This window comes from Sorex araneus, chromosome 10 (genome assembly GCF_027595985.1).
Source record: "Sorex araneus isolate mSorAra2 chromosome 10, mSorAra2.pri, whole genome shotgun sequence".
Classification (NCBI taxonomy): domain Eukaryota; kingdom Metazoa; phylum Chordata; class Mammalia; order Eulipotyphla; family Soricidae; genus Sorex; species Sorex araneus.
The window spans coordinates 41,571,408-41,590,592 of NC_073311.1; the positions used below are offsets into that span (position 1 = coordinate 41,571,408).

At 38.1% G+C, this 19,185-nt stretch overlaps 1 protein-coding gene across 11 annotated transcripts in view; it reads right to left on the bottom strand.

The window, feature by feature from the left end:
* ANKS1B (ankyrin repeat and sterile alpha motif domain containing 1B) overlaps positions 1–19,185 on the bottom strand; it is a 1,196,591-nt gene that overhangs the window by 1,034,947 nt on the left and 142,459 nt on the right. For all 11 annotated transcript variants that reach the window (XM_055118593.1, XM_055118592.1, XM_055118591.1 and 8 more), the window contains exons 3-4: positions 10,245–10,401; positions 2,851–3,147 (exon numbers count right to left, since the gene is read on the bottom strand). In XM_055118593.1, coding sequence (XP_054974568.1) covers positions 2,851–3,147; positions 10,245–10,401 — 454 coding nt within the window. The remainder of the gene's footprint in view (positions 1–2,850; positions 3,148–10,244; positions 10,402–19,185) is intronic.

A 19,185-nucleotide genomic window follows, 5' to 3' on the forward strand; every position in this document is an offset into this window, starting at 1 on the left:
AAACCACAGTGCTTAAATAAACATGGGGGTGGGTAAGTCATGTTAAAGTATTAAAGTAGGATTTAATTGGCAAGATTCTCTTAACATTAGCAATCATGAATGTTTACTGATTTTCAGTAACTAGGTAGATGTGTTATATTATGCTAGAACTTTAATGCTGTGTGATTCTTGTGTTTTTTCAAACTTGCAGAGTGAAAATAAAAAATCTACTGGATTTTATACAAATGTTAAAATTTTAACAAAAGTTAAAATTATAGAAAATAAACACACAAGGCACAGATAAGTATCTTGAAGCTCTTCAGATGCAAAACCGAGTAAGGGATTATTTTCTATTTTCCCTATTAGTATTCCAATTCAGTGAAGATAGGAAAACTTCTCTTGTTCATGTAGCACATTCCTCCTAACCTGGCCAGAGAAAACTATAGGAGTACAAACTCCCGATGCCCAAGCCAGGTTTTGGCTAACGGGGAAGAACAAGCGACAGAGTAGTGACAAAGGTCAGAGACACTGTGTTCTCTCTTATAGCAGCAGGAGAAAAGTTGCCTAAATGGATAGACTCATTTCTTTGTTTTGTATAACTGATGTAACATGGTCAATAGTGTTCCTGGTCATGTTTTTAGTGTACAAAGTTACTGCACCAGCTATAATACCCAAAAGTAGAGAGACAGTATGGGGAATATTGTCTGCCTTAGAGGCAGGGGGAGGGTGGGAAAGGGGGATATACCCGGGATATTGGTGGTGGGAAATGTGCACTGGTGGAGGGATGGGTGTTTGATCATTGTGAGATTGTAACCCAAACATGAAAGCTTGTAACTATCTCATGGTGATTCAATAAAATTTTAAAAATTAAAAAAAAAAACAAAGTTACTCAACCTAGCAAAGTGTCCTACACCCTCATTCACTGTCCTGCTGCCTTTAGATGAAATGCATTTTAATAATAATCACTCATCTAAAATTAGTTCACAGTTTCTCCTTTCTTTCCAAATGTCAATCCCACTTTTCCTATCATTGTGTTGTTGTCATCATTATTTTGATTCCTTTTCATGGAGATAACAGAAGCATCACATATCTCCACCAATGTACTTTCCAATATACATGTACCTACTTTCCCTCCGGATGCTGTAATGAGCTTTCTAGATTTATCTATCAGACTACCTCCTCCGCTTATGCTCTCTGCTTCTGCTTAGATATTGGATCCTATCCTCTCTAGTCTATTTGGGTTATATTGCTTTGCCAAATTCTCCCTTTCTTTTTTCATGCCTTAAATTTTCCACATTTAACTGCATCATTTCCATAAGTCACAAAGATGTGGTAATATTTTCCATTGTTAAAAATAAACTTTTCTCTCCTGAACCCACATTTTCCTCCAGTTGTCATCTCCCTCTCAGATATCCTTGATAACAAAAACAATTCCTAGTCCTCATATTAACTGATTTTTCTTCACCACTGACAAAGTGGGTCTCTCCCTCTTTGCAATAGTTTTCTAACCCACATGACTTCAATTTCCTCAGGTGTCTGCTCAAATGTCACCTTAATAGGGAGGCCTTCTTTGACCATACACAGCACTCCAGCAAGTCATTTCTTTTCTCTTCAGCTGAAACTCAGCTTGGCCAGAGGGACACTCTGTCCCCAGTAGTCATAACAAGCCAGGCAACCAGGCACACAGTACATAAACATGAAAATGTTTCTCTGCCCTCATGGAACTGAGAGACTAATAAGGAAGACATAAAATAAGCATTCAGACAAGCAAGCATTCTGGATTGCAGCTTGCAATATAGAGGGGGGAAAAATGATGCCATGATTTAGATAAAGGATGAAGGAGGTTTCTCTTCAGAAGTGTCACTAAAATGTTCTTAGTCTCACAGAAGAGATGAAGTCACGGGGACAAAGGTGTGAGAATACAGCGGAAAGATGCAGCTGAGTAAATACCAGCCATGCATTTTTCTGAGAAAAGAGGTCTATAAAAAAGGAATACCAAGATAATCCCATTACATACAATCAGATCATCCATTCGTTATAGATTTCATAGACTGACTATCTATTTTAGGAATGGATTTCTGTGTGGCAGAGAACAGAGTCATAACAAAAAAAAAAAAAGATAAAAACTGGTGCCTGTAAAATTTAGGCGACTCTTCCTAAAGAATAAAGTAAATAAAAGTGAGACTGTGACAGAAGTTTGCAAAACCTGCCAAGTGTTGGGATATGGTTCAAAGCAGTAAAGGACATGCCTAGCATAAGCCAGGCCCTAAATTCTATGCCTAAAACCACATGTTCTCTCCCTGAACCACAGGATATAGTCCTAGCAGCCTCACACCCGCTTCCCCTGAACACCAGAACAACTGAACTGTCACACTATCTTAGTACTGATCACATGTGGTGAAAAAAGAAAACTTATAAACAGAGCACATAGGAATGAATCAAGTAATATTTTTCTAAGTGACCATTGCTCCGACTGGAATAAGGATAGAACGATGCCCTTTTATCTCCCAATAGGGGGTGGTACCATATCGTGAATTCAGCAGTTACAAAAGTATTGGTAGGCAATTTGATTAAAAGGTGATCAGGTTTGGTGGTCAAAGAGATAGTGCAGACCACAGTGGGCAGGGTGCTTGCCTTGCCGTGACCAACCCAGGTTCGATTCTCACCCCCTCCCCGGATATGGTTTCCTGAGCCCCTCCAGGGGTGATCCTTGAACTCAGCGCGAGGAGTAAGCCCTGGGCAGTTCCAAGAACGGCCCCAAAACCAAGGGAGCAGGCGGAATGGTTACTTTGCTCCATATTTTAAACATCTGCTCTCCCAAAGCCAAGCGGAATGCCAGCCCTGACAAATAGGCCACCAAAGAAGACTCACCTGACAGCTCACATCCATCCCGGCTTCCAGCAGCACCTGAACCACAGCTTTGTGTCCGTTGCGTGCGGCCAGATGCAGCGGCGTGTGCTTGCGGGTGTTGCAGCTCATGAGGTTGGGGTGTGCGCTGATGATCATCTTGACCACCCTCAGCCGCCCGTAGAGCGCCGCCAGGTCGAGCGGCGTCTCCAGCTTGCTGTTCCTGATGGTGGGGTCGGTGAGCTCTTCCAGGAGCACGGCCACCACTTCCGAGTGCCCATACTGGGCCGCACAGTGCAGGGCAGTTTCGTTCTCGTTGTTCTGTGGAGACAGTGGGATTGAAGGCAAGTCTTCAACACAGGCAGCCGTTACCAACATCCGAGCACGGTCATCCAGCACCTAGGTACCCTACAGATAACGAGGCTGTGGGACACACACACACACACACACACACACACACACACACACACACACACACACCAGGATACGATAGAGCCACTCGGGAGGGGAAATCAAGTCATGAGGCTCACAGCAATTAGGATGGAAGTGGAGGGGACCTGCAGAGTGACGTAAGTCAGCCAGATGGACAAACACACGGTGATCTCACTCATCTGTGGTATACAGAGACACAAAATCAAGGGTATGGACAATATCGAGCCGTAAGAAAATTCAGATACTGGAAGACAGACCTGAGAGCAGCCAGGTCTGGGAGAGAGAGGAGGGAAATGAACATTCTGATGAGAAGTGGCACGGGAACTTAAACTGAGGGTCTCAAGCACAAGGTGGTGGGACCCTACATCAGAACTGTCAATCAACAAATAATGTGGGGGGAAAGAAGCAAAATCATACTGGAGGGTCATGGGCACTGCAGTGGCGGGGCTGTACAGTAACTTAGTGGCAATACCATAAACCTGAACTCTACTGCAATCCCAACTCATCTCCTCCTCGACTCATGACATACTTCTTTTACAAACAGAAAAAATACATGCCGTATCTAAAAATCGAACACCATCTTTTTAAAATGCCATTGTGAAATAACATGATTTTACAATTTTAATGAAATAAAGCCTGAGATGCTTTGAAAATACAGATGATAATTATAGAATCAACATAGTTAAGAGAACTATATAAATAGACGAATGTCTGTCCTGTGATACATCAAAAATACCACATTTTATTCTTACCACTTCACTAGGAAAAAATAAATCAAACTTACCCTCTATTATAATTTCAATTTCCAAGAGTGATAAATGCTTTCGCCACATTATTAAATGGGTCCTACAGGACCCAGATGGTCAGTGCTGTCTTCACCGGGCATGAAGCCTCCGCAGTTGTTAATGAGAGCAATTAATAACAAGTAAAACACACTTGTAAAACCTGGCTTTCCACTGAAGCAGCAAATTCTTTACAGTGGAAGATTTACAGAAAGGTTTCTCCAGTGAAATTTTGTTTTATTTTTCATATTAATCCAAACAATTGCTTCTTCTAAAAACAGAATAAAGACATAATATAGCTAAGATAAAACACTGTCTTTTTTAAATGTAATTATGAAATAACAAGCAAATCTAGACCCATTTCCAAACATGTTGCAAAGAGAATTGTAGTCGTACATGTACAGATAATAAATATTTTGTTTGAAAATCAATGAAATTCTCCAAGAAACTTAGGAGAATAAGAAAAAGTAAGTATGGGGTTAGAGAGATAGTACAGCAAGTAGGGCTCTTGCCTTGCATACAGTGTACCCAGGGACCACATACAGTCCCCAAGCCCATGAGGAGGGATTCCTGAGCACAGAGACAGGAGTAAGACCTGAGCACCACCTGCTGCGGCCCCCAAACAAATAAAAAATGTTTTGTGACAGAAACAGCTAAACAATCTGACATTCTGCACGCAGGCCTTGCATGCAGGAGGCCCTGGGTTCAATGCCTTCTCAGTGAGTAGTCCCCAAAAACTACTGACAGGGATCCTCAGGCACAAGGTAGAGACCAGCCCCTAAGACTTCCTGCTGTGGACCCCAAACAGACAAAAGATAAATAAATAAAAAAAAGTTCAAAGGGAAAATAATAAACCCAGTTGTAAAGCAAATGGGCCTTTCAAACTACTTGGAAAAATAGTTTGAGGTAGACTAGAGTATAACTAGATCAGAAAGTAGAAAACTAAGATAAACAGAAACAAGAAAATTTAGTGAAGAAAAGTGGAATGATTTTGAATGAGGGTTCCAGAGAGAAAGTGGGGAGGAGGGAGGGCTATAACCATTCCGGCAACCATCAGAGCTACCACTCACAATATGAGTGCTACCACTCACAGTACAAGTGCATTTCACATCACCTTAGTTGCCTAACCCCCACCAGGGAATGGGTACTATTCTCATTATTTCCATTTTTAAATGAAAAACTGAGGCACACAAAAGTGGAATAAACTGCCTGTAATAATGTAGCCTTTTACTATTGGTGCTAGGATTTGAACCTGGCTAGAACATATTCGATGCTCTTACCTCATCTTCCATACAGTAACTATTATTTCTGTCATTTTTTGAGTATCTAAAAATCGTATGTACCTTTTATCATTTAACTCTCACAATCATACAGTATTGGCATAATCATATCCATTTTATGGATGAAGATTCTAAATTTCAAAAAAGTTAAACTGCATGGACAGGCAGAATCCAGATCTTTTATTATCTGTACTGTCAAAATCCAAACCTCTTTTCTGCTTCTTTCACGACATCACACAGCGTGCCAAGTGCTATAATATTGTCAATGTAGAACAGAAAATGTATGATCTGAAAGCAGAAACTTCTGTAGATTTTCCCCAAAGGCAAACCAACTGAGTAGGAATAAAAGTGGCTGCTTAGATAGTTGGTCTCACAAGAACAAAGACAGTTCAGCCCAAGCAAATCTTAATGTTCCACAAAGTAACTCAGCCTTCCTTGGCTGGTAGGGAAAAAAAAAATCCTGAAGCGGGGCTGGAGTGATAGTATAGTGGGTAGGGTGCTTGCCTTGCATGAAGCCAAATCAGATTCGTTCCCTAGCATTTCATATGGTCCCCCAAGCATTGCTAGGAGTAATCCTGAGCATCACTTGAGAGCTGCTATAGCAGGTAAGGTGCTTGCCTTGCATGTGGTAGATCTAAATTCGATTCCATGCCACAAATGGTCCATTGAGCATGGCCAGGAGTGATCCCTGAGCACAAAGCCAGGAGTAAGCCCTGAGCACCACTGGTGTGCACCAAAGGCAAAAAAAAAAAGGGAAAAGTGAAAAAAAGTGCAAATAAATAAAAAAAAGTGAAAAGAAAATAAGTGCAAATAAATAAGTTGACAGTAAAAAAATCTTTTTGAAAAGTTAAAAAGAAGAGTAGCACAAGAGCCGAGAAAGGCATCTTAACATTGAGCTCTGGAGAAATAACAGATGAGAATACCTGAAAGCCAAACCCAGTGGGAAATCTACTCCTGAGAATCAGAGAAATGTTAAGATCCAATAAATAGACACCGAATTGGAGGTACTATTTCTCCCATTATGATTTTGATTTGAATGTGTTACTATCATGGACTTCTTCACAGAAAATGGACCACACAGAGGACTACATTTCTGATTTTCTATGCTGTTTTACATGTCTGATTTTTTTAAAAAATCAATCTTGCTACTTTATACAATGAACATAAAAATATAGAAGCTTATTTTCTGAAGAAACCAAGCTTTCCCCATGGGGAGAAAGATTTAATATCACTTTTCAAAATGCAGCACTGCTTTGAGAAAAAAAAAACCAATTATAAAATCATGATTCCTCAAAGACCACTTTATTTTCACAGAAGGATTAACCTAAAATTTATAAATGCAAACATGTAACTTTTTCTATTAACTCCAATAAGTTCAGATCTCAAGGTAAAATTTCAATCAATCAAGACTGAAGTAATCAAAATACTTAGGAGAGATAGTCAATTTATCCATTATTATCACATCAAAATACCTTTATAAAAGGCATCATTGGTTCTCTTGTGTCCATACTCATTAGTGGTCTAAAAAATAAAACTTAAATAAACCATTTTTAGGGGCTGGAGTGATAGCATTTGCCTTGCACGCAGCCAACCTGGGTTCGATTCCCAGCGTCCCATATGGTCCCCTGAGCACCGCCAGGAGTAGTTCCTGAGTGCATTAGCCAGGAGTAACCCCTGAGCATAGCCGGGTGTGACCCAAAAAGCAAAGAAAATAAAATAAAAAATTTGTAATAGAGCACTAATTAATAACTGCTAGTTTGTCCACACCAAAGATTTTCAAATGGCTTTGAATTCCTTCTTTTTACCAATTGAGTATACTATGAAAAAAGAAAAAGATACTTTGAGGCAATGAATGGCAATACGAAATGGGCTGGCAAAAGCTAACCACCAAATGCATAAGCTTCAAAGTAAAACCAATAGTAATTAACACTAATTGGATTCATGGTTTAACACAAAAGCAAAAGAATACTTATAAGGTAAGACTCCAGGGCCGGAGAGATAATACTCTTGCCTTGTATTTGACCAATATGAGTTAGTTTCCTGGCAGTCCATACTAGGGCTGATTCCTGAGTACAGAAGCAGGAGTAAGCCCTGAACACCACTAAATGCGCATTAAAAAATCAAAACAAACAAAGACTAGAAACAGCCAGTGTTGTTGAGGATGTGATGAAAAAGGAAACACTGTGGGAATGTCTGATTCAGCCTCTGTAGAAAACAGTAATGGACAACTTCTCAAAAAACTAAGAATAGAGTTTCCATACGATGCAGTTATTCCACTTCTTGGCATCTACTCAAAAACACAAAATTATGAAGGTAAAAATATTGATGCACACCAGTGTCCATTGAAGTGCTAGATACTGATAGCCAAGATACAGCAAATCCCTCAATTTCAGTCTCCCTGAACCTGTTCTAACTGATCTATATAATCAGAATCTTACCTCCACTTAAAACTTATAGTTTATCACAGAGACATCATATAAAAATGCATTACTTCCTCTAATATAGAAAAATTAATTTTGCTTTAATTTTAAATTTTAAGATAGGATTAAAGAAGGCTATATCGTATCAGAAACCCAGATAACATTCAGAGATCAGAATGAAACTCTTAGAATTATGCACAATCACTGTCCTATCAAGAGTTAGATGCTAATAAGTTTTCAATCTTAGACTTTTGGGTTAGAAAAACCTGGGTTCAAATACTGCCCACATTTCTTAGTAACTAGTATCTCAGGCAAGTTCTTAACCTCTCAAAGGCAGTTTCCAATCTAAAGTAGGAGCAATGATTCATACGTACCTCTGAGTTGAAAAATTTTGCACAAATTTTGGCATACCATAAACCCTCTGTAAGTGATGTGGTCTATGATGACCTTATCAATGGACTATGGAGGAGTTTTCTGGATTAGTCCTTAGTCCCAAATCCATATTTCAGGTTTAGTTGATCAAGAATAGTCTTCAACAACTTACTTACCTTTACCGAACCAAATTTCTTATTGTCAAAACGCTGAAGGGATGCTCTCACTTCAGAAGATTTTGGAATTATTTAGACACCACATAGTAGGTGAAAAAGCACCACAGGGGATCTGGCTAGCTTTTGCTTCAGTGTATAATAATTAGCATTTTCATTCCCTCCCTCTATAAACTCTGCCCCATTCCAGGGCATCATAGATTAAGGCTATAATCAGATGGTCCTCATGAAGATAAAATTCCCCTATCGCAGAATTTTAAAATTAATGACATTAAATAAGAGGATGAGTATCTATGTGATAATAAAAATACTGAAGCCATAATATTAATCATCTCGGGAAATTTTCAACTTTTATGGGTAGAACTCATAACACTAAGCAAGGAAAGTAAAAACAAATCAGACTTTTGCTCTTTTTAAAAAATACTCATCTTCTCAGACTGATTCCCTTTGGTACTGTCACAATGATCATTCACCAGGGGTCACATACTTGAGTAAAGAGAAAATACTTCATGGTTTAGTCTTTTCAATGGGACAGAAAACAAGTGTATCCTTTAAAAGTACCTTTAAGTTCTATGCTACTTAAAATGCTCCACTTTCAATTATATGACTGGGTTTTTTTTTCATTTTCATACTTTTTTTTTAATATTCTGTTTGTAAAAGCTAACATTCTATGGGTTAACGTTAGAATGTTTTTTTTTCTTATTTTCAAGCACTCAGACAGTTTTAAGAACCACCACCAGATGGCCCATCGCACAAATGATCTCTAATTTTCTGCTTTTCTAAGGAACGGAAAAACATTCTTATAAATTTCCTTTTGGCATAATATGCTGATGAAGATATCCATATCTGTGATTTTAAAATATATCTTGAATATGCACTCATTAAAATGTTCTTAATTTTTAACTTGAAAATAGAAATTTGTATTGTGATAAATATTAATAAGGTACTTTCTCAATTAATAATACATTTTTCTCATTAGTACTTTCTGTAATTGTACTTCGTCAAAAAAAATATTTTTCTTCCCTTTGCTGTTTATAGCTATTAGTAGTGTGCTTTTATTTCTTAATCTGAATTTCAGCCAAAGGCCTGCGAAGTCTGTATCCATTTGAACAGTATGCTAATTGTACTTCATTAGATGTGCTTGCCCTGGAGTAACCTACTTGCATTGATATTGGACAACTGCCAGCCTGTAGTTTAATGCCATCCTTGTAATTCAATTGTTGGATTGCACGCTGGTTTTCAAATATAGTTTTACAAAATGGAAACAGCAGGGGGCATGCAGAGCTCAAGATGTTTTTTATCATACCGTATTAAGAGACCATATTTTACTTCCTGGAATCTGTGGGCTTGTTTATTTAGAGTACTGAGAATAGTATTCCTTTTTAAATATGTCCACTATGTGTTGTATGGATATTATGTACATGCAAATATTTCAACTTTTGCATGTCAGTATCATACTGCTGCTATATTTAATTCAACTTGCGATGTAAAGATTTGCATACAAGAAAATTTTAGCTTATCAAGTGACTAACAACTGCAGACACTGTATTTTGTGTTTTAAGTCACAAAGTGTACATACTGCGAATATACTATACAAATGTAAAGTATTATGGAAATGGCAGGTACCATTGATTTAGCATCTAAATTTCTATTAGGAAAACTTATCCCCATCACAAAAGTAAATTCTACTCTATCTTTAATACTGGACAAATATATAATGTATGCTTATATTAGGTGAACAAAAATATTAAAAATTTTTCTATATAGAATAATCTTGCTAATATGTATACTTATAAATTCCTAACTTACTGCCTATGTACCATATAGGAATAAGAACTTTTCAAATTTCTCGTTTATAAAATTCTGCAGTGGAAAAAGTCTTATGCAAGGTAAAGACAGAATTCATCTATTTTCACAAAACTAGAAAACACAGCATGAGTGAACATTTGGCAACTTCACCTGTTCATTGACTCTGGAATGTGATGGTCCATGATGAATAAGAATCTTCACAATTTCTACATCTCCCTTCCAGGCCGCCAGGTGAATAGGAAAATAACCTTTGTTGTCTGCTACATTTGTGGAAGCCTCATACTGAAGTAGTTTAAGAACTATGTCCCTAAAAAGTAAAAAGAAACAAAGAACGTAACAGGAAAGAAAACATGTCATACAATGAGTATATTAAATGAGTATATATAGATCTTTATGGGTATATTAAATGGTGGCTGGCATTTAAAGTAGCCATTCATGAGCCAGAGACATAGTACAGCAGATAAAGCACTTACCTTGCACGTGGCGGAGCCAGGTTTGATCCCAGCATCCCATAAAATCTCCTGAATCCAGCCAGAAATGATTTCTGACTGCAGAGCCAGGAATAATGGAGTAACCCCCGAGCAATGTCACGTGTGGCCCCAAAAGCAAACTAATTATAATAAGAAGAATAATGAGGTAATCATTCAAGGGACTGAGACTCATGAATTTGAGTTTAGGAATTTGCTTGTTTATTATTGTTTGGCATCTACTCTAATGGTCAAAATACTCTATTCAGAAAAGCCACTACATGCTTATGTTCATTGTACCACTATTCAGAATAGTCAAAATTTGGAAGCAACCTAAGTGTCCAAGAACAGATGACTGAATAAAGAAACTATAATATACATAAACACACACACACACACATACACCAAAGAAACTACTTCATAGAATTCATCTGGGCAAAATGCAAAATTGATCTAATTATGTTAACTAAATAGATTAAGAAAAATGATTGAAAGCACTATCTCCTTGTCTTTTTTTAAATTGGAGGTCCTCTGGATAACCCATATTTGAGTTTTAGCTTGAAGCAAAAGTTGAGATTCAAGAAAACCCCACATACAGAAACATACCAAAAAAAGTTATTTTTTAACCAAGAGTTATCTAAGAATTTAATATCTCATTTCAATAAATTACTGGCATAAGGGATTGAAGGTGAATATTAAAGAAAAGCAGACCTAACAGTAAGGAAAAAAACTCTAGCAGCAAGCTGCAATACACACCCAGGTTTCAAAACAAGTTAAATTCTTCAGGGATAGCACATGACACCATTCAAAAAAGTGATGCTGATGTGTAAGCTTCTGCTCTTTCAGTCTAAGTTTAAGAAATCCCAGTAAGAAAGCAATAGAACATATACTCAATATCCCCTGTGTAGGATTTTCTATTACTGTCTGCCAAGTTTTTTGTTTGTTTGTTTGTTTGTTTTTGTTTTTTGGGTCACACCTGGCAATGCACAGGGGTTACTCCTGGCTCTGCACTCAGGAATTACTCCTGGCGGTGCTCAGGGGACCATATGGGATGCTGGGAATCAAACCCGGGTCAGCTGCATGCAAGGCAAACGCCCTACTCGCTGTGCTATTGCTCCAGCCCCCTGTCTGCCAAGTTTTTGAAGTAAAAATTCTGAACTTCAATACTTAGCCTCAAGAGTAAATAACTAGTAATAATTAGCCTGTATTATAAACTTGTTAAATTTTAATCATCTGTTTATTTAACAAATATTTATATGAAGGTACTTCCTGTTGTCAAGCTTTATTCTAACTACAGCTATTACCACATTTAATATTTGGAGTAACTCTATGAACTCAGGACAGAGGATATTTCAGTATTACAAGGTAGGGCAAGAGTGTCACACAGCTAGCAAATTAATGTGCATGTTTACTTGTAAAATTAGTACGTTCATCTACTCTGCTTTGTTGTGGATCTCTGGAATTTCCAGAATAATACACATGATGAAGATTCTACAGAGGGAGGAAATTTTAGCTTCCTTTTCTCCTTGAATCTCATTTCATTATTTGTTTCACACGTGTGCACACACGCACACACACACATACATATATATGTATATATGTACATATATATACAGAGAGAGGCTAGTTAGGTTGAGAAATGAGGAACAATCCCATCGGCCAACGGGGAATTTTTTACCCTAAGAACTGTCCTTCCTTTCTCAGTCTATCAGTTTTTTCCCTGACATTCTTGAAGGGTCAGATCAATCGATCAAATATATATATATATGTATATATATATCTGTACATGTATATGTGATGTTTGTTGTCTGTCTGTCTGTCTGTCTGTCTGTGTTGAGTACTAAAATGTTCGAGTCAGGATAAAATCAAAAGAATAAATCCTTAAACCTGGACACCTGCAGCCCCATCACAGAGGTCAGTGATATGCAATCCAGCAATTTTAAAAGTTTAGGCCTTTTTGGAACTTGTTAGACAAAGGTTTAAGCAAAGATTCCTTTCTAATAAGAATGTGACACCTACAGAGAAATTGAAATTCTCAATCAAAAATATCTTATTGGAGAAACATTAATGCTTATTAACTGTTGAAATTCTTTTTAACTTAAGAATCTGTACTATATAGGAAGAGCTGTGGAACTAGAGCCTCAAATTAAAGTGAAATAAGAGTTCGGGTCCACATGGAAGGGCCCTGCCGCATGGAAAAGCCTGGCAAGCTCCCTGTGGCATATTTAATATGCCAAATACAGTAACAATAACAGGTCTCATTCCCCTGACCCTGAAAAGAGCTGTTGTTGGGAAAGACAAGTAAGAAGAGGCTGCTAAAATATCAGGGCTAGGACAAATAGAGACATTCTTGGTGCCCGCTCGAGTTAAATCGATGAACAACAGGATGACAGTGATGACAGTGACAGGGATAAACTTGAATCAAATCATCACAAACAATAACTGAAAATAGTGATTGTATACAACCAAAATCATTCTCAAAAGCAGACAAGAAATTGCATTAAAGTAATACTTTTACGTGAAATATTTCAGTATTTAACTAAAGGCAAAATAATACAAAACGAAGCTCAACTTAATTCATTATCTCAACCTAACAAGCAGAATTTGTAATGCAAACAAAAATAGCCTTCTCCAAATTTATATATTGAGAAAGACGATTACCTGAATGGTTTTATTTCATTTATCATTCTGTTTAAGCTTAGGAAATTTTTTTTCAAATTCTGAAAATTCTGACAAAAATATTTTCTTTCCTAGTGTAACAAGAAATATTTAATAAACTTACCAGTATACTATTTTACTCTCAAGTCATTCAGACTTTATTTTTTCTTGGACCCAATTTTTATTGACATTTTTCTAATGATGTACATGATATACATTCATTATTTATCATGGGTATTTATAATTATTGAAAAGACTGAGTCTAAGTAGAGCCCCGGAAGCCGAAAACCTCCAGAACTCTGCTGTGGTCATATTCAAGATCACTCTCCACACTCTCGGATGAGCCTCACCCATGAGGGAACCAACAGAGGAACCCAGGTATATGAGACCCATTGCTGAGATCTCCAAGTCTGCTCTGATCGGGACTGGGCCTCCTCCATCCAGATCCCCATTTTTCCAGTAGTTTGGCAGTCAAACCCACAAACTGCCCCGGCACCATGTAATCTCATCAACTGCCAAGGTCCAGAGACTATAAAACAAAGCTCCTGGAAGTGAGCGACACAGTTTTTTTCTGGAGCACCCGGCCATATTTGTGGCCACACGACCTCTTATACTCTTGCCCACTGAAGTACCTATAGCAGCACACGTGTGTTTGGTTTTAACATGCTTGCTTGTATTCTCTTATATACGGGCTTAAAGGGCCCCAGAATGAAATCAACAACCTTTACACACTTCCTTCTTATTGTGGTCAGGAGATGCTTGCTGGTTGGGTGGGTGTTTGAATATTATCTGTAATGAACAATTGTGAACTACTCAATGAAAAGTAAATGTATAAAAATTGCAAAGATTAAAAAAAAAGCAAAAGAAGGGGCTGGAGCGATAGCACAGCAGGTAGGGTGTTTGCCTTGCCAACCCAGGTTCAAATCCTAGCATCCATATGGTTCCCTAAGCACTGCCAGAAGTAACCCCTGTGCATCGCCAGGTGTGACCCAAAAAGCAAAAAAAAAAAAATTGCAAAAAGAAAAAAGAAAAGAAAAAACTGAGCCTGGAAGTGTAGTTCAATGCCTTGCATTTGCATGGATCTGAGTTTGACCTCTGGCACCCACTGGGGGGTGTGATCTTCAGGTTCACAGCAACAATTTACTAATCACTTGTATTGTGCAGTGTTACCCATCTAATACTTAAACCAGAGAAAAATGAGAATAGAAAAATAGTACAGCAGGTAAGCTACTTGCTCTACATGTGGCCTACCTAGGTTCAACCCAGAGCAACACCAGGACTGATCCCTGAGCACAAAGCCAGGAATAAGCCTTGAGCATAGCTGAGTGTGGTCCAAAAAATAAGAAGTAATTATAATCGGTATGCTATATAATGGCCTTTGGTAGAAATTAGGTTCCCAAATAAAGGACATGTGAAAATATCTGTGAAAAACAAAAGTATATCTTTGATTAAGTATATCTGTCTGTAGGGAGCCATTTTACAAGCCCGGCTCTTATCCTCTAGTCCAACAGGGGCTTACTTGGGATTTCTGTAAGAAGGTCACCACTGCTGACCTTACTGATCTTATCAGTTCGCCATTCCTCTCACTAGCCAACGCCCATGCCTGATCTGCCCAATGCCCATGCCTGATCTGCATTTTACTATTGTTCCTATGGGGGTCCAAGCATGCATACTGCCCCCTCCCACCAAGAGGTATAAGTATTGTAACTGCTGTGAATAAACTCTCTCTCTCTCCTCCTCCTTCTGGCTCTGCATCTGTTCATTCGGTTACGTCCCCTCCTTAGCCCCACGAAGGGTCCTCCCTGCGGGACAGGATGGGACCCCACATCTGTCAATGGGCGGAGCGATAGTACAGCAGGTAGGGTGTTTACCTTGGATGCAGCCAACCTGGGTTCAAGCCCCGGCATCCCATATGATCCCCCAAGCACAGCCAGGAGTAATTCCTGAGTGTAGAGCCAGGAGTAACCCCTGAGCATAGCTGGGTGTGACCCCAAAAGCAGTAGGGCATTTGCCTTGCACACAGCTGACCCGGGTTCGATTCCTCTGTCCCTCTCAGAGAGCCCAGCAAGCTACCAAGAGTATCCTGCCCACACGGCAGAACCTGGCAAGCTACCTGTGGCGTATTTGTTATGCCAAAAACAGTAACAACAAGTCTCACTAGGGAGACATTACTGGTGCCTGCTTGAGCAAATCGATGAACAATGGGATGACAGTGACAGTGATATATATACATATATATGTATGTATATATGTATATACAGCAATATATATGTATCTGTCAAGCTTACTAAACCATAAAAAAAGTTAAGTTACAAATTGTTATTCATCTTTTTAATGACATGCCCATATATATTATAAGTACTTAGGCCTTTTTCTTCTGGGCTCATTAAGAAAATATTAAATTTCAGGTCCTTTCTATACCTTTGGGGGGGCAGGGCAGAGGAGGGGGAGGGAGGGAGCCACACCCAGCAATGTTCACTCAGAGCTTATTCCTGGCTCTGACTTCACTCCATCACTCCTGATGGAGCTCGAGTTACCTTATGTGATACCAGCGATCAAATCTGGGTCAGTTAAAGGCAAGGCAAGTGCCCTGCCTGTTGTACTATGGCTCCAGTTGCACTTTCTATAATTTTTAATTAAGAAGGGCCGGTAACACTGGTATTGCACTAAATCAGTATTTTTATCAAGCTAAAATTCATATACTTAATTCAGGAATATACTATAATGATTCAATACTTGTATATATTCCAAAATAGTCAATACCATAAATATATTTAATATTCATTTTCTTTTTAAGTTGCACTCACCTTCCAGGAAAATGAACAATAAACATGCTATGAAATATTGTTATATTAATGAATAGTGTTCAGAGGACAGAAGTAGAGAAGTAATGCCCGTATCTTAAACATAATATCAATTTTTATACACAGCACTTAGAAATAAGTCATACTCTAAACCTCAAAGTAAAAGTGGCTGAGAGTAGAGGAAAAATAATTCTATTTCCCTGAACCAAAACATCAAATTAAATTTAACAATAATCCTGTTAAGAGCAGTATATTTTGTATCTTGTGGTGTACTATAAATTCAGGTAAAATTGGGAATTCTAAGAGTATTACTTTCTAATACTTTCTAATACTCTAATATACTTTGTTTCATTCTTTGATACATAAAAATACCTCTGATTAATATAAAGTATCTTTTAAGAAATTCTGAGTATAAGTTTTGAGCAAAACTAAATTAAATGAGAAAATTCAGTATTCAAATTTCTTTATCTCAACTGCAAGTTCGTCAATAATTAAATTACCAAAGATTTTTATTTTTGTATATCATCTTCAGCCTGAGAGTAGTTTAAAAAATGGGGAAAAAATCTAAATCATCATCATATACAGTATAAATAAGCTGAGGAAATTCTCAAATTCATTAAGGCCCTTCTAAGCTCAGATTTTCTTTAAAATTTTACATCTCTCAGGGCTAGAGCAATAGCACAGCGAGCAGGGTGTTCACCTCGCACGTGGCCAACCCAGGTTCGATTCCCAGCATCCCATAGGGTCCCCCGAGCACCACCAGGAGTAATTCCTGAGTGCAAAGCCAGGAGTAATCCATGTGCAACACCGGGTGTGACACAAAAAGCGGGAAAAAATATATACATCTCTTTAACAGAAATAAAGCTGCAGATGAGTTTAATATCTGGAAAAGATTTCATCTAACACTCTTTGCAAGCAGAGGCCTACTATATTCTGGATTCACTTTCATAATTTTCTAGAGTAAATAAAGGTCAATTTTAGCTAGTTGCTATCTTTATCCAGGAAATAATCAATCATAACTAATCTGTCTTCACATCATTCAAAGAGCACTTCATGGCCCAGATTATATAAAGTTTTATAGGAATTACTTTCATTAGAAAATCTAAGGGGCTGGAGCAATAGCACAGCGGGTAGGGCGTTTTGCCTTGCACGCAGCCGACCTGGGTTCGATTCCCAGCATCCCTTATGGTGCCCTGAGCACCACCAGGGTTAATTCCTGAGTGCAGAGCCAGGAATAACCCTTGTGCATCACCAGGTATGACCCAAAAATTTAAAAAAAATATTTAAAAAAAGAAAATCTAAAAAAGTACAAATCAAAACAACAGCAGATAATTTTGCTAATCTGGATTCTAGATCCCATCTGAAGTGCAATTTGGATTACAGATAATTGTCTAGGAATTGAACATTAAATATTTAAAATACAAAATGTAAAAACAGAAAACATTTTAACCCCACATATATCAAATACGAACAGTCCAAGGACACAGCTAACAATTTAGTACTAATGTTTTTTCAGGACAGAATCCAAGAATTACAATGCACTAATAAAAAAACTGGTTAGAAAGAAATGGAGCAATCTGCTCCTTTTGTATGTTAGAAAACTAAAATTAAATATAAATATATGGGGCAATTAGTAAAATTTATGGAGAATGATTAATTATAGGAAACTGTTTACACATTTTTAAAGAAAGGATGAAAAGAAAGTAGAAAATAGTCTGATGTTGAGGTCTTTAATCCATTTTGATCTGACTTTTGTGCATGGTGTCAGGTCGAGGTCTAAGCCCATTCTTTTACATGTGGTTGTCCAGTTGTGCCAGCACCATTTGTTAAAGAGGCTTTCCTTGCTCCACTTCACATCTCTTGCTCCCTTATCAAAGATTAGATGATCGTACATTTGAGGTTGTGTGTAGGGATATTCCACCCTGTTCCATTGGTCTTCAGCTCTGCCTTTGTTCCAGTACCATGCTGTTTTAATTGTTACCACTTTGTAGTAGAGTTTAAGGTTGGGGAGGGTAATGCCTCCCATCATTTTTTTCCCAAGAATTGTTTTATCTATCTGTGGGCATTTATTGTCAGACCACAAACCATAAGGTACATTGAAGAGAAGTTCGGCAAAACCCTCCACGATATTGAAGATAAAGGTATCTTCAAAGATGACACGGAACTAAGCAATCTAGTAAAAACAGAGATCAACAAATGGGACTACATTAAACTAAAAAGCTTCTGCACCGCAAAAGATACAGTGACCAAAATACAAAGACTATCTACAGAATGGGAAAGGATATTTACACAATACCCATCAGATAAGGGGTTGATATCAATGGTATATAAAGCACTGGTTGAACTCTACAAGAAGAAAACATCCAACCCCATCAAAAAATGGGGCGAAGAAATGAACAGAAACTTTTCCAAGGAAGAGATACGAATGGCCAAAAGGCACATGAAAAAGTGCTCTGCATCACTAATCATCAGGGAGATGCAGATCAAAACAACCATGAGATACCACCTCACACCACAGAGACTAGCACACATCCAAAAGAACAAAAGCAACCGCTGTTGGAGAGGATGTGGGGAGAAAGGGACCCTTCTACACTGCTGGTGGGAATGCCGACTAGTTCAGCCCTTTTGGTAAACAATATGGACGATTCTCAAAAAACTAGAGGTTGAGCTTCCATTTGACCCAACAATACCACTTCTGGGACTATATCCCAGAGGAGCAAAAAAGTATAGTCAAAATGACATCTGCACTTATATGTTCATTGCAGCACTGTTTACAATAGCCAGAATCTGGAAAAAACCTGAGTGCCCTAGAACAGATGACTGGTTGAAGAAACTTTGGTACATCTATACAATAGAATACTATGAAGCTGTTAGAAAAAACGAGGTCATGAAGTTTGCATATAAGTGGATCAGCATGGAAAGTATCATGCTAAGTGAAATGAGTCAGAAAGAGAGAGACAGACATAGAAAGATTGCACTCATCTGTGGAATATAGAATAATAGACTAGGAGTCTAACACCCAAGAATAGTAGAAATAAATACTAGGAGGTTGACTTCATGGCTTGGAGGCTGTTCTCTCATTCTGGGCGACTCAGAGAAGGAAACACCAAGTAAAATGTGGTCAGAGGTCATGCGGGGGAGGGGTGACGCGTGCCAAATGTA